This window comes from Drosophila novamexicana, unplaced genomic scaffold (genome assembly GCF_003285875.2).
Source record: "Drosophila novamexicana strain 15010-1031.04,08,12 unplaced genomic scaffold, DnovRS2.1 tig00000387-arrow-pilon, whole genome shotgun sequence".
NCBI lineage: Eukaryota > Metazoa > Arthropoda > Insecta > Diptera > Drosophilidae > Drosophila > Drosophila novamexicana.
The window spans coordinates 4,080,707-4,094,942 of NW_020824800.1; the positions used below are offsets into that span (position 1 = coordinate 4,080,707).

Genomic DNA, 14,236 nt, shown 5'->3' on the forward strand with positions numbered 1-14,236 from the left:
AGTGTGACCACACGTTTTTTTTCGCCATGTTGAAATTCATAGTTCAAATATTTCGTTAATTTCATTTATTTGAGTTTTTTTCCGTTAGATAGAAAACGTAAATTACATTTATTTCACTTTTTAGATTCATTTCATTCTCTTACCATAAAGTAGGGACGGAATACTTGATTTTAAGATTCGTTAGCTAGTTGGTACATGGCTATTCTTTGTAGTTTGTATTTAAATATACAAAAATCAATATTTAAACAGTTCTTGTCAAAAAATACAAATACGTATAAAACTTGCTTAAATTTGGTATTGATTGGTTTCATTTGCTTATTAATTATTTCGTTTTTGTGTTTGTTGCATCATTTAAAACTTATATCGTATTGGACGGTCGCTTTCAACGCTAATCATAATCATTATGTTTTATTAAAAAATTTCCAAAATTGATATGCATGCAGTATCCAAAAAGAAAAGCTCATATATATATGTATATATAGATATTCACTATCGATTTCTAAAATCTAATAAAGGCAATTTGTGATATTTAAAAAGACACATATTCTTGTTACATTTCTCGTATAAGGCGGCACTTTTAGCGCCCAGTTGAAATTAAGGCAAACAGGTTCAAGGCTCTGTTCCTGGTCTCCGAGGGGGAAAATACATATTATATATATTATAATGTATAACTGAACGCTAAAGACTAAATTGCTACATGTATGTATATATATATAATGTTAATGGTTTGCGTACTTCAAAACTAATTAGTCCAATTGGATGCGAATTTTTTTTGCTCTTTTTTTTGTACATATTTTGAGATTACGATTAAACGCCGTTTACAAAATAATAATAATAATATAAATTTAGTCATTGAACACAAAATAAAAAAGAAAACCTCTGGACGGAATGTTAAAATAATAAACAAAAGAAAACAGAAACTAATAGGCTAATAAGCGACTGCGCATCAAATAAATAAATACGCTAAAGAACAACAGGGAGAAGGACATGGATGCACGCCAGCCCATGTTATAGATGGAACAGTATGGACACTGCGAGCTGCCGCACACCTCGCATATGTTCAGCAGATATGTGGGCAGTGCATCGAAAATGGACTCGTTGAAGCGCTCTGTTGGAGAAGAAACAGGAAAAGCGATTAGAAAATGCCGTTTAGAATGAGGATGAGGATTGTTAATTACCGGGCGCATAGTAGTCGTAGATGCGCACGGGCAGATACCGTGACATGTTGGCCACTGGATACCAGCGCTCTATGGTGAAGTTGACGCAAATGTCCTCCTGATCCAGCTGTACGCGAGCAGACAAAACATTTGTGAGTATTTACAGCATTTAGCTAAGACTTCCACTTTTGCACTTACATAATCAAAGTAGAAGACAATCTTGCGTTCCAGGTAGCGTGCACGTCGCAAATTGCGCACCCGGTTGCTCAGCACATAGGTGTCCAGTTTTTGCTGCTGTATCCAGTAGCCCGTGGGTATGGCCACATCCAGCACAGCCATGCCCGAACGCTCCGATTCCTGCAAGTTCACCCAGCTGCAAGGGGGAAAAGGGAGCGATTAGTATGGAGCAGCTATCGAATGGGGCGGGAAAGCACTTACTTTTGGCATGCCACGTAGGAGATATGCGACTGATTCCTGCCATGGAATATGGCCTTTGTGTGCAATCCGAACGCTGGCACCGGCGGCTTCGTTTGGAACTTTTCAATATCGACATTGTACTGCACGTGCATTTGGAGTATGGCATAGCCGGCGCCCTTCGCCTGCACCTTGATGGTGCCCCAAGCATCAGGTATCTGTGAAAAAGATAATTAAAAATGAATATGGTAAATATTCCCATACTAGCTTTTGTACAGCTCACCTCGATGCTCTGCAGCCTGGCCAAGTTGGTGTCATCGATGTGCAGCTCCTGTGTCTTGCCGCCCTGCGAGGATGCCTCAATCTCGACGCTCAGCGAGGAGACCTCACGAATGCGCGAACGCACCGTATACTCGACCAGAGCACGCAATGCGGCGCTCGTATCCTGCGTGGACGCCCACCCGCCATCATTCAGACGCTGTGCGTTTAGCCAACGCACAATGGGATCCACAAAGAATTCGCGACGCGCCACATAAACCAACAGAGCATAGGCGGTCGTCTCGATGTTCAGCGAATCGTATTCGTAGGGCAGTCGGGGCAGGGAGAACCATTTCTGGTTCTCCAGTTTGCGCGGCGGTTGCGGCAGCTCCTGATTGCCCCAATACATAAAGTCGCCAATGGTGCGTGCATGCTTGCGCAATATGCTAAAGACATGCTCCGCAATGGGCGAATTGCAGAGCTGGAGGGCATATGCCGTGATGGCCACGTCATACGGTTCCGGCGTATCCTTCAGGAACTGCATATTGCGCTCGATCCAGGCGACGGCACGTTGCGTCGCCAGCGCCACACGCGAGCCCAGCGTGCCGGACAGATCCTTGACCGTGGCCAGCGTGATGAGCACATGCGAGGTCAGTGTTATATTGCGATTGCGTAAGCTCGTGTAGCTGGCGAAATTGGTGCGATTGATTTTACGATCCGGCAGCCATGTGACCTCGTAGAAGGCGCCCTCAGGTGTCTGATGCTGCAGCAGCCAGCGCATGTTCTTCTCAATGATGGTGGCGTCGATCCAAATGAAGTTCTCCCACTCGTAGAACGAGGCCTCCTGGAAGATGCGCAGACAGTAGCTGGTCAGCCAGACCGAGGACGCCGAATTGTTCCAGTCGGAGCGGAAGAGCGAGAAGCTGCCGTCGGCGCGCATAAAGCTCAACTGTCGCTGATAGCCAATGTTCATGTGGTAGAAGGCGTTCTTCTCCAGCGTCTTATTGCGCTGATTGATCAGACGCATGTACATGATCGTATACAGATTGGCGGCAAAGCTGAAGGCGTTCTGCTCCGCCGACTCCATGGGCAGATACAACAGCGAGCTCGCGTTGACGGGCATTGTCGGGAATATCGGACCGACCACATCGCCCACGACGGAGATGCGTGCCCGATTCGAGCCGTACACAAAATAACGATCCACCTGGTAGGGTATCTCCGGTGTCTGTGTGATATTGACATGCATATACTCCAGCACATAGGCGCGATTGGATAAATCCAGCAGCACCGACTGATGCCTGTACTGCGGCAGGCCGTCCGACTCGACATGGAGGGTGCGGGTGACGGTGTCCGTGCCCAGCAGCGTGGCCACGTGCAGCGTCACCTCGATCTCGCCCAGACGCTGCGGCACCACCGGCACATAGACCACCGTGGTGCCCTGCGCGTCCAGATAGATGAAGAACTGATGCTCACCGAAGCTGGTGCGCGGATTGTAACTGCGCACAATGCCGTCCTCTTCCACATGCACGAACTTATAGTTGGGACTGCCGTGCAGCACGACTATCGCCTCAATGGGCGTCGTCATGTAGTTGAACACGGTGACACGGATGCCCACCTGCTCGCCCTGTCGGCAAACGGACGGCATTTCCACATTGATAAAGAACGGCTGGACGCCGACGTACTCCAAGGCGCGATTGAGCATGCCGAAGCCCTTGGAGGGGCTGACACTGAACGCGCTGACCATCCAATAGGCGGGACGATCCGGCACATCGACATTGAATATATAACGACCGTGCGGTCCGATATTCACATCCTTCCACAGCCAAACGTTCTCGTAATGCCGCAGCACGCGATTGAAGCGATATTTGCGATAATTCAAGAGTTCCGTATCGTTGCGCACATGACAGCCGATCTCATCCGTGCCATCCTCGCAGTCGAAGAGTCCATCGCAGCGCTTCTCCACCCGATAGCAGCGTCCGCTCAGGCATTCGCCATAGCCGAGCGTGCGATTGCAGTTGTCCTGGCGACGCGGCACAAAGCCGTCCGTGAACACAATCAGGCCGCTGTATTCGAACGTGCGATTGGCATCGATGCCGAAGGACGAGGCGGGAAAGTAGACCAGCTCGTCGGGATTGCCCTCATGCGAGTACCAAATGTGTTTGTACGTGCCGTTCGTTTGCTCATCGAAATTGGACATTTTGGTAATGATCTTGGCGTAGGTCAGCTCGTTGCCCGCCTGCATGGTGTAGAAGGCGCTGTCGATACCGGAGAGGCCCACATAGGAGCCGGGCTCACCGAAGATGGCCACCTCGACCTTTTCGCCAGTGCGCGCCTTGCGATTATTGATGTACACCGTGAAATTGTTACGTGATATGCCATTGACGGGGAACGTGAGAGAATCGGCCACCACTTGACCCTGTTGGGTGATCTTCCACACGACCAAGGTGGCCACGGGCGCCATCTCGGCGCTCAGGACCACGGCAATGGTGCGTATGCCCTCGATGATGGTCTCGCGGTCATTGATCAATATGACGCCCTTGGACATGATCAGATAGTTGAACTCCTCCAGATAGAAGTTGGTGCGTATGTGAAAGATGATGTACTCGCCGACCACCGGCTGCTCCGTGCTGGTCGTGATCTTGATGTGCTGATTGCGCGGCGAATAGTGCGAGACGAGCAGCAGCTCGGTTTGAACGCGTTCACCGCGCGGATCCGCAAACACAGCCTGCAAACGCATATTCTGTATGCCGTTGAGAAATTCGCGGGACTGCGGACGCTCGTCCAGCTGCAGATCGTTGCGTATATCGATTTTGAGCTCCCAGACGCCGTCGCTCTGCTGGGACATGTGCAGCCGCTGGGCGGGCCAATCGCGGCGGCCGCCATTGCGGCTCTCCACAAAGCCGCTGACCTCCATGAGGCCCTGGCGCAGTAGATTCGGATTGATGGGTGAACCGTCGTGATATTCCACGACCAGGTACGTGGTAAAGGGCATCGCGGGCTTGAAGACCTGCGGCGATTCGCCCAGAAAGGCCACACGCAAACTGGAATTGTAGACACGGGCCACGGCATAGCCGCTGATGATCTCATCGTAGAACTTCTCGCCGACTGTGGCCGTAATGAGCACCTCCATGTTGGCCATGTTGGGCACGAGCAGCTCCAGCTCGCGCAGCGGCCACTTAAAGTCGAAGGTGCCGTTGAAGTAGCGCAAATAGGGCAACGTGTTGCGATAGCTGCTCGTCCAGGAATCATAGCTGTCCAGCACTTCGGGCTTGCGCACCCAGAAGGGCCACTCCTCCTCGAACTGATAGTTGCGCTCGACCACATACTGATTGCGATAGAGCAGATCCTGCGAGAGATCGCCGCCGTCCTGTGGCAGCTGCGGCGGTCCATTGTATTGCTGCTGCGGATTCTGGCTGGGATTATTGTAGCGCCAGCGTTCGTTATACAAATTCATTTGCTCCAGCGGCGAACGACCCAAACGGAACTTCTCGTTCAACACCTGATTGCTGAAGTAGCCAATGGGCCGGATTGTCGCCTTCAGCGTCAGATTGCCGCGCACGGGCAGGCCGCTCGTAAAGTTCGCCATCACCCGGCCGTAGATATACGGATCGGTGGTGAAGAAGTACGCCGGCATCGTGACGTTGACTTCGAAGCGCGTCTGATAGTATTCCTCGACGCTGAAGTGGCTCTCCTCCTGCTGACCCTGGGCAATCACGCGTATCGTCCATTCTCCAAACGTTGGCTGATCCGACAGCTTGTATTCCAGCGAGACGGAACCCAGATTCGATTGCCTATGGAGTAAAGTTGTTAGTGAAGTCGTTAGCTAAGCATGAAACAGGAAAAGAGGTTCGACTCCAAGATACCTTATACCCAGAAGTAGAAGAGTGGCTGAGTATACTTATACGAGAACCTGTCCTCAAATCTATTTTTGATGACCCTAACACCTCGCTTGAAAATTAACATATAGTTATCGATATTTATCGATAGTCTCAGTTATCTCGATATAGATCTTTTTTCAATATTTATCGATTTGGAAGGCTGTGATATGGAATATCCAACATACATTCGATTCAATAACATCTTCCTTGAAATGTAAGAGATAGTTATCGATATTTATCGATTTTTGAAAACAGGATTGGATGTCAATAATTGACAGATGTATTTCTAGCTCTTATAATCTCAGGTCATATCTACGCGCGGGGGCTATCGATATCGATATTTATCGATTTGTGAACATTTATCGATATGGCTGTCAGCTGTGTGTGTTATACGAGAAGCTGCGTGCCAAAAATGTAAGTTGCCAGTTTTAACAGTTTGTTGAGCTACTCACAAAAGTAGAGGCAATCGATAATTATCGATAACATCTAATTAATCGATGTTCTTAAAACTATTTGAAATGGATACAGGCTTTAATCTGCTGCAACTCCAACTTACCGGGACAGCCAACGCTTGAGAATGTGTTTATTGGGATCCAGCATATAGACATCGATGGCATTATCGAAACCCTTCAGTTCGGTGGTGATGGGAATGGTGCGGAAGCGGACCGTCTCGCTCTGCATATAGAGCGGCTTGTCGGTCTGCACAAAGATGGTCATCGAGCGCTGCGAAAAGTCCAGCCGGGTCTCATTGAGAAACGCGATGCCGCCAAAGACATCCTGATAGAAGCCCTCCACGCGCAGTTTGTAATCCCCGGTAACACTGGTCGGCGGTATGCGCATGAGCAAAGTCTCCGGCACGCCCTCCTTGACGTCCTTGGAGTCGCCGCTGATCTGAACGCCATCGCACGAGATGCTCGCGTGCACCGTGATCGGATATTTGGCCTGCAGTATGGATACGGATACCTGATAGATGAGGCCGGGCCGCACCATGCGTGAGGCGACAATAAAATAGGTCGGCTCCCGATTGTGCAGCGTCTCCAGAAAGCTGGCCTTAACATTGTACGAGGTTTTGCCCAGCTGCAAACTGGGCTCATCGTCGCCAAAGCTGCTGCCCAGACGCTTGTTATAATCATCCTGAGCGCCGCCCAGCTCGTTGTAGCCATAGCTCGGACTTGGATTTGGATTCGGATTGTTGAGATTTGGATTCAAGTTGGGATTGAGATTCGTTCCGTACAGCGGATTGTTGTCGTATGCCGATGTGGGCTGTGGCTGCTGCAGCGGCTGTTGGGGCTGCAGTTGTTGCTGTGGTTGCACGTTGTAAAAGCTGCCATCGTTTTGTGCCGCCACCAAATGCAGCAAGAGCAACGCGTGCAGCATGTGCCACAAGCGTTGCATCCTCAGATTGTGAATGCTGCGCTGCAAGGGAGAACAAAAAAAACAAGTTGAACCCAATCAATCAGTGCGTAAAGTGAGTGCATCAATTAACAACTATCCCGACTGTATATATACACTATGTATAAATAGCTGCGACTGCTTTCTGTTGTTCGCCGTGCGTGTTCTACTACAGGCTCTTGTTTAATCTGCTCGAATGCTTTCCGCGTGCTGTGCAGGCAACCAAAACAGCAACCACTAACATGGCAAGACAACGCAGGCCAAGGCAGTCAACACCGACACGACAATACTCTACAATAGCCCAGCAAACGTAAGACACATAAGGAAAAAAAAACAGAATAACAGGGAGTAACATACAAACATAATCATGTTAAATCCAATATTTGTTAACATTTGTCACGCGCTGTTACTAACATTTCTACGTGCTGTTAAACTAATTATCATTTAATCATGTTAAATCCAATATTTTTTAACATTTCTGACACGCTGTTACAAACATTTGCAGGTCCTGTTAAACAGCTGTAAGTTTACAGTTTATCTTTATAGCTTAGAGAAGGGAGCATTTCGCATTTTCGCATGGTTGCACGACATGGAGGTTGGTAAATATTTAAAACATTATTTTCGTATGAAACTTATAATTGTTTGCTAGCTTCTTTTGGTCAAGTTCTGGAAACACAAAACGAGCTCAATTCGTCTTTTCACAAAAGCAAACACGACACGTGCCCAACTCTAGAGCCCTAATGCACTGCGAATACCCTCTAGCAAGGGTATAAATTGAGGGCGCTGCATGGATATTTTTAGCAGCCCCACTAGCAGGAGCTATGTAGCTACGCGCTAAATTTACAGCCGGCATGGATTTGGGCGGCTGACTAGACTCACACACTACCACACAACATGCGGCATTAAAATTATGTCAAATTTTAAGTTAAATGTCATTCAAGTGGGCGCGCAATTAGTCTTTGATATGGGATATGTGCCAAAGCGTTTTAAGGCGACAGTTGGCCAACGCCTAAAAAAAAAACCGAAGCCTCTATAATTTACGACACATTCTGAGACATAGTGCAGACTGGCCCACTTAAGTATGCGTGCTTGTTGGCATAAATCCCCAAGAATAAGTTTCAGAAATCAAACAAACAAGCCGATAAAGCACCCTAATGAAAGGAAGCCTAAAAACTAAACTAGCAAGTGTGATCACAAAATTTTAAAAGGAAATTGTGCAATTCGCGGGGAGAGAGTTGCCATCTTGTTCATTAATACTAAAACATAGGCGCAGCAGTGTTGCCAGTTCCGTTAGATTTATTCATAATGCCTGCAGCTCACAGCAAAAAGTTCTATGAAACTAGAAAAATGGCGGCCGCCGAAAGCTGCAAATTTAACAGCACTCAATTTTTGACAGTGACGAAGTGACGCGCATAATAAGAAGAAAAGCAGCTTATCACGATCATAAAATACCCCCGCCCCGAAAAAAAAAAGGACAATGCCCTAGGTAAAAAATGAGAAGACAATTTTAGGCAACCATAAAAAAACAGGCGAGAAAAGGTGAGAAGCAAGGACAATTAGGTAAGCAGCAGACAAGGCGCACTTGACCCTCGGCCAAAAGCCTGACAGAGACCAAAAAAAGAGAGGGAGAACATTTGAAAGGCAGTTGCCGGTAACGAACTAAATAACAGAACACGCAACACAGAAGATAGTGTCGGTTACCTGTCTGTTTGTGTATGCATGCATGTGTGTGTGTGTGTTGTCTGCGCAGTGAAGCAGCAGAAGTCGCTGGCCGATGTGAAAAACAAACACAACGAGAGAAAAAAAAGAACCTAACTCGACAATAATAATTCAGCTCAACGCTGCTGCAAGAGCAACGGACAGTGTAATCCACCCTTTTGCTGCTGCTGCACACACACACACACATGCACATGTGGCCACACATGTAAAGTGGCATTAATTAGTGTAAAACCATGCCTAAAGGCAGGGCAAAAGTGCAATTGAAATGCTTGCAGGAGCTGGGCACACACCAATATGCAAAAACCAAAAAAACAGGGGCTCTGAAATTTGAGTGCGCCTCAAATTTCCAATTGGGCAGCAGGTGGCTGGCGGCAGACGTTGCGTTCCTTTTTTTCGCAGAAAGAAGCCTGCGGCCATTTTAACACAGAAGTGCGCATTTTATTAGTTTTAGATGCTTATGATGTGCTGCATAAAATGAACTAGTCGAATACTGCAGAGCTGGCGCTTTGGGTTTTCGGTTTTTGGTCAACGCCCATGTGCGAGCAGCACCAACAACAACAACAGCAGAAGCAGCAGCAGCAGCAGCATAATAACAACGCAAGCAGTAGCGCAGGTATTTGAGGCAAACATTTTGGGCGGGTCGCCATCGTCAGGCATTGTAATATCAGAGCTTCACTCACCTGTATAATGCAAGTTGTGTGCTCACGCTGTGCAGCAAATCGAGCGCATTATTTGTAATAACAGAAGCAACACAAAAATATAACTTTTAACTTAAATAAATGAAACACAAAACCAACAGCGCACTCACACACGAACCCGCAACGCGATGACTTATGTTAGTGACGTGCAATTAGAAACTAAATGAAGTTATCGCACCACACCCCTAACTATCGCATGCTATCCACACCGATAGTGGTCTCGATATATCGATCTTGAAAAACGTTCGATTAATTTAATCTCTTCTTAAGCTAACGAAAAAGTTATGGTTCATATATTGATATATTGACTTGATACGACCCTTATACATGATATTAGAGCTTATGCTGTAAATTTGCAAAACTACATTCTAAAAAATTGAAGAACAGTTGAAATTGAATTGATAACGGTCAATCTTTCTATGAACTCGCCTGAATAACAGTCGGAAACGGTCTAGTTATCGATGAACTGAACCAGTGTTGGTTAACAATAGTTTCCCAGAGCTACTTACTTTTTTTTGGTATTTTTAAAAGGGCAAAATGTGCGACCAAACTTGGACAGGCAATAAATGCCCACAATTTCAATTGCGCGTGTGTGTGTGTGTATTGTATGCGTGTGATGTAAGGTCATTCGCGTGAAAATATCAGCGAGGAAAAAATCGAATTTTTGTGTTTTGTGTGCTAGGTAAATTCCAAAAGAGTTCATAATAATGCAGCTAAAACAAGTGCGATTGCAATAATAATCAAATTTGTGTACAGTAATGTGCGGTGAGCACGTGCAAAGTTAAAATTCTATGCCAACGCAAAAATTATGACGAAAGGCAGCAGCAGCAGCAGCAGAATTCTCGCACACACACATGCAAACGCAGGCACGCACACACAGACACATATACTTGAAAGCGGAGGAGCCTGAGCTAGAACCTAGAGTTGTCAACGCTCTCCGAAGAATTTCGTCATTGAGTGTGTCGCGTAGTGTGTTGTGTGTGCGTGTGTTTTTTGTGCGTGCCTCGTTTGCATGTGTGTGTGTGTAGAGTGCTGGTAGTAAAACAAAAAAGAATGAAAACCCAGCTGCAAAAAAAAAAAAAAAAAACAACCAACGAAAAAGTGAATTATACATAATTTGGTGAAAATACGTGCCAGGTGCAATGCAGCGGTTTGCAATTGGCTACATGAAATTCGCCAGCATTTGAAAAAAAAAAACTATTACATAAATAGTACAAAGTGTAAATGTAAATGTTATTGAAAAGCGCAAGGCGAAGGCGCCGCCGCTGCTGCTTTTGCTACCGTCGCGCACGCTGTCGTCATCGCGGCTAAAAAGAAGAAGAAACAAAAAAGAAATGGGAGAAAAGAGGGAGCAGCTAGCAAAAATCCCGTTACTATATTTGCGCTCAATATACTCATCGTTTGCCATTTCTCGCATACACATGCGATTTAGATATACAAGTATGTGTGTGTGTGTGTGTGTGTGTGTGTGTGTCTGTGTGTCTGTGTTTCCATCTCGTGACTTGAAATTGTTGAGTATATTGACTCCTCTGGGCGCACAAATTAATATTTGTGCCCGATGTCGCTGGGAAAAATCAACTAATAATTGCTATTGAGTGAAGACAGCCAGGGGACGCGCGGCTGCTCGTACTATGTGTATGTGTGTGTGTGTGTGTGTGAGTGACCTCGTGTCTGTGTGTCGCGTGCTTTTGCTTGTATGCGTGTGTGTGTGTGTGTGTGTGTGCGGCAGCGGCAAGGAGTGTCATGCGTATTTTGCTGCCTTTGCCGCCCCCAACATTGCCTGCTTCGGCGAACGCCTCGTATCATCAACAACAAGCAGAATACGCGCTGCTCCTTTGCTCCAACGAGTTTTATCTTGTTTTCCGTTTTAATCATATGCGGGCTCTGAGAGGCAATCACGTCATCCAGCCTGACACGTACACATACCCGCACGCACACTATAAAGTCATTTGTGTTAACTTTAGAGCTGAGCGTGAAGTCAATGCGGTCGCTGTTTTGTGTGTGTTTGTGTGTAGGCGGCGCGTGAATTGTTATTAATATTGTTTTTTTCTTCTTCTCATTCATTTTAAGCTTAATCAAATCAATTAGCTTGCGCATGTATGCATGTACATATATTATTATGCATACGTACATATATACATCGCGTATCCTTAGCAAAAGGCTAACTATATATTGTAGAGAGTGACCTGATGTCTGCTACAAAATTAATACCAAATTAGTTGCTATGACTTAGAGATAATAAATACTATATTTATATACATGTCTTGGAATTATGATTGTCGCTAATTGTTAATTGCTCAAAGTTGCGGCCCAGCATCACATCATCGACTGCGTTATTGTTTTTGTGCTCGTGTTTGCATGTAAGCCAGCAATGTGTGTGTGCGTGTGCCTGTGTGTGTGAACAGTAAATAAAGTATGACCGGGACACTGAGTCATGGCTATCCGATGACGTTATGCTGCGCTAAAAGGCAATTTGTCTCGCAAGTGGTCCGAACTTTGCCAATAAATGGCAAAACTTTATCAAACAAAAGTGTTATGTTCTCATATAAGCACACACACACACGCGTAGGCGCGCCAATCGATATCGAGTTCGATTCACAATCGATACCTGGTCACACATACATACTTAGGCGCGCCAATCGATATCGAGTTCGACTGCCAATCGATATCTGGCCTATCGCGCTCAGCTGCTTCTGCAAGTTTTCACCAGCAATTAGAAAATGAAAATGAATTTTACACGACGCGTCGCCGTTGTTGTTGTTTTGTGCTGTGCGTTGCTTTATTAGTGTGCGCGACTTTTGTTTTTAACGCAACGAAATTAGCTTAGCAGCAGCTACACAGCTAAAAATCATGTCGAAACCGCTGCCATCCGCTTTCAGGCAGCTCATCATGTTGCCCCCCCTCGCGCACGTTGCCTCTCTCTCTTCTCTCTTCACTCTTTGTCCATGAACGTTTCAGGTTGTCGCCGACTTGTATGTTGGTATAAAATACTGCAATGAGCGCTTTATCTTGATGTCCGTGTATATAATATGTAATATATATATAATGTGGAGTACATGGAATATGCGTATAAATTTTGACGGAAACGTTCGCTGCGAATGCCGCCGCATACACGTCGCTGCGAGGTAAACAAACTGCCGCTGATTCTGCTGCGGTCATTGTTGTTGCTGCCGCTGCCGCTGCTGCTGCGGCTACTGATAACGTTGCTGTCAAAAGTGTTTTAATCTCGTAAGCAACAGCAAAAACAATGAGCTAATAACAAATCCGTACGACTTTTATCAGTCAGCCATGACGACGTCGCTGTCGTCGTCGTCGTCGACGTCGCTGCCGCTGCCGACCGTTGGCCGAGCGAGCGTCAGCCCGTTATAATTTTCATTTTGCTGTGCTCTTTTTTGCCTACTCGCTCGGTCGCTGCACAGCGGCTAGTTCAGTCTGCTCGCTGATTTCGTTGCGTTACGTTTACGCTTGCGCTTACGTTGCTGTTCCGTTCTGTTGTGTTCCGTGTCCGTTTTTTGCCAATCTTTTGGTTAGTGTGCTGTATGAGTAGTTGTTAAATGTTGTGTACATTTTAAATGAAATATCAAGAAAAATACAAGCAGTTGCCGTTATTTAGGTTTTGAACTCATTTTTGAGTGCATTTGCGTTGAGCATTTTGCATGGACGTCAATGTGGCATATTTCATTTTCGGTTTACCAGCCAAAAATTCCTCGACGCCCAGTTTCACTGCCTGCGTGCGTGCGTGCGTCGTGTGTGTGTGTGTGTGTGTGTGTGTATGCGAGGGAGAGAGAGCGCATTTGGCTACGCATGTAAATGAATAACGTCAAAAATGATTTAACGCGACAAACATAAGAAATTAGCAAAAGGTTCAGCTGTCATTGCCCCCCTCCCTCATCCACGCGCAACTCTGCGCTGTTCGCACGTGTGCAGCATTCAACGCCGAAGAGAGAGAGAGAGAGAGAGAGAGGGAGAGACAATGATTGGACATTTTAAAGAAATTTATATTTAGTTGAATTCCCGTTGGGTTTGTTGCCGCTGCTTTTTCACATCCTTGAGCTAGCTTCTCTTTCTCCGTCTCCCTCTCCCTCTTACGCACGCACTTGAAGACGCCGCGGGCATTCTTCTATGTGCTTTGCTTTGCTTAATTTTGTGAATTTATGTATTTTTAAATTTTGTGCAAAAAGCAGAAGAATCAAAGCAAACCAAACACGAACGAGAAAAAAAAAACTAAAATTGACAAAGAAACAAAGCGAGCGCAATAAATATGAAATTGTTTGTTGAAATAATATTTCTATACTTTTCTTTCTATTGCCAAATCATACAAAATTAGCGACAAGAAATAAGAACAAAAGCTGGAGCTGGTTAAATAAAGAGAAAGATAAGAATCGTTAGAACAAAACACAAAAAAAATAAAATAAATAAATAACCAACCAAACAACAACCAACAACAACAACAACAACATCAACTAATATCAAATTAATGTTAAGCATAATTAATGAAAATCGTATAAATAAAGCTACACATAAATTAATCTTAATAATGATCTAGTAAGTTAAGCATAAAGTACAAAACAAAAATAATAAAAAATAAAAATAAAAATAAAATACAAATAAAAAATAATAATAAAAAAAAAACAAGCAAACGAAAAGAAATAATTAATCAATCAGCAAATAGTTAATGCAAATTTAATATGCAAGCAATTTGAAACGACAACTGCAACAA

The 14,236-nt window shown here is 45.5% G+C and overlaps 1 protein-coding gene across 1 annotated transcript; it reads right to left on the minus strand.

Moving 5' to 3' along the window:
* Positions 1–39: 39 nt before the first annotated feature.
* On the minus strand, positions 40–9,639 carry LOC115759731 (CD109 antigen). The gene is made up of 7 exons (XM_030700750.1): positions 9,499–9,639; positions 6,264–7,123; positions 1,855–5,620; positions 1,596–1,789; positions 1,356–1,530; positions 1,179–1,284; positions 40–1,108 (listed from the first exon to the last, which is right to left on the minus strand). Exons 2-7 carry the CDS (start codon positions 7,100–7,102, stop codon positions 921–923), a joined length of 5,268 nt encoding a protein of 1,755 aa, XP_030556610.1. The 5' UTR covers positions 7,103–7,123; positions 9,499–9,639; the 3' UTR covers positions 40–920.
* Positions 9,640–14,236: the final 4,597 nt, after the last annotated feature.

Excerpts from the sequence above, each read along its gene's own strand:
- LOC115759731 (XM_030700750.1), bottom strand. The coding sequence starts at position 7,102 with ATGCAACGCTTGTGGCACATGCTGCACGCGTTGCTCTTGCTGCATTTG. Across the intron at positions 1,531-1,595 it reads TCCTACGTGGCATGCCAAAA|CTGGGTGAACTTGCAGGAAT; the intron begins GTAAGTGCTTTC and ends TCCCCCTTGCAG. Across the intron at positions 1,285-1,355 it reads TTGTCTTCTACTTTGATTAT|CTGGATCAGGAGGACATTTG; the intron begins GTAAGTGCAAAA and ends GCTCGCGTACAG.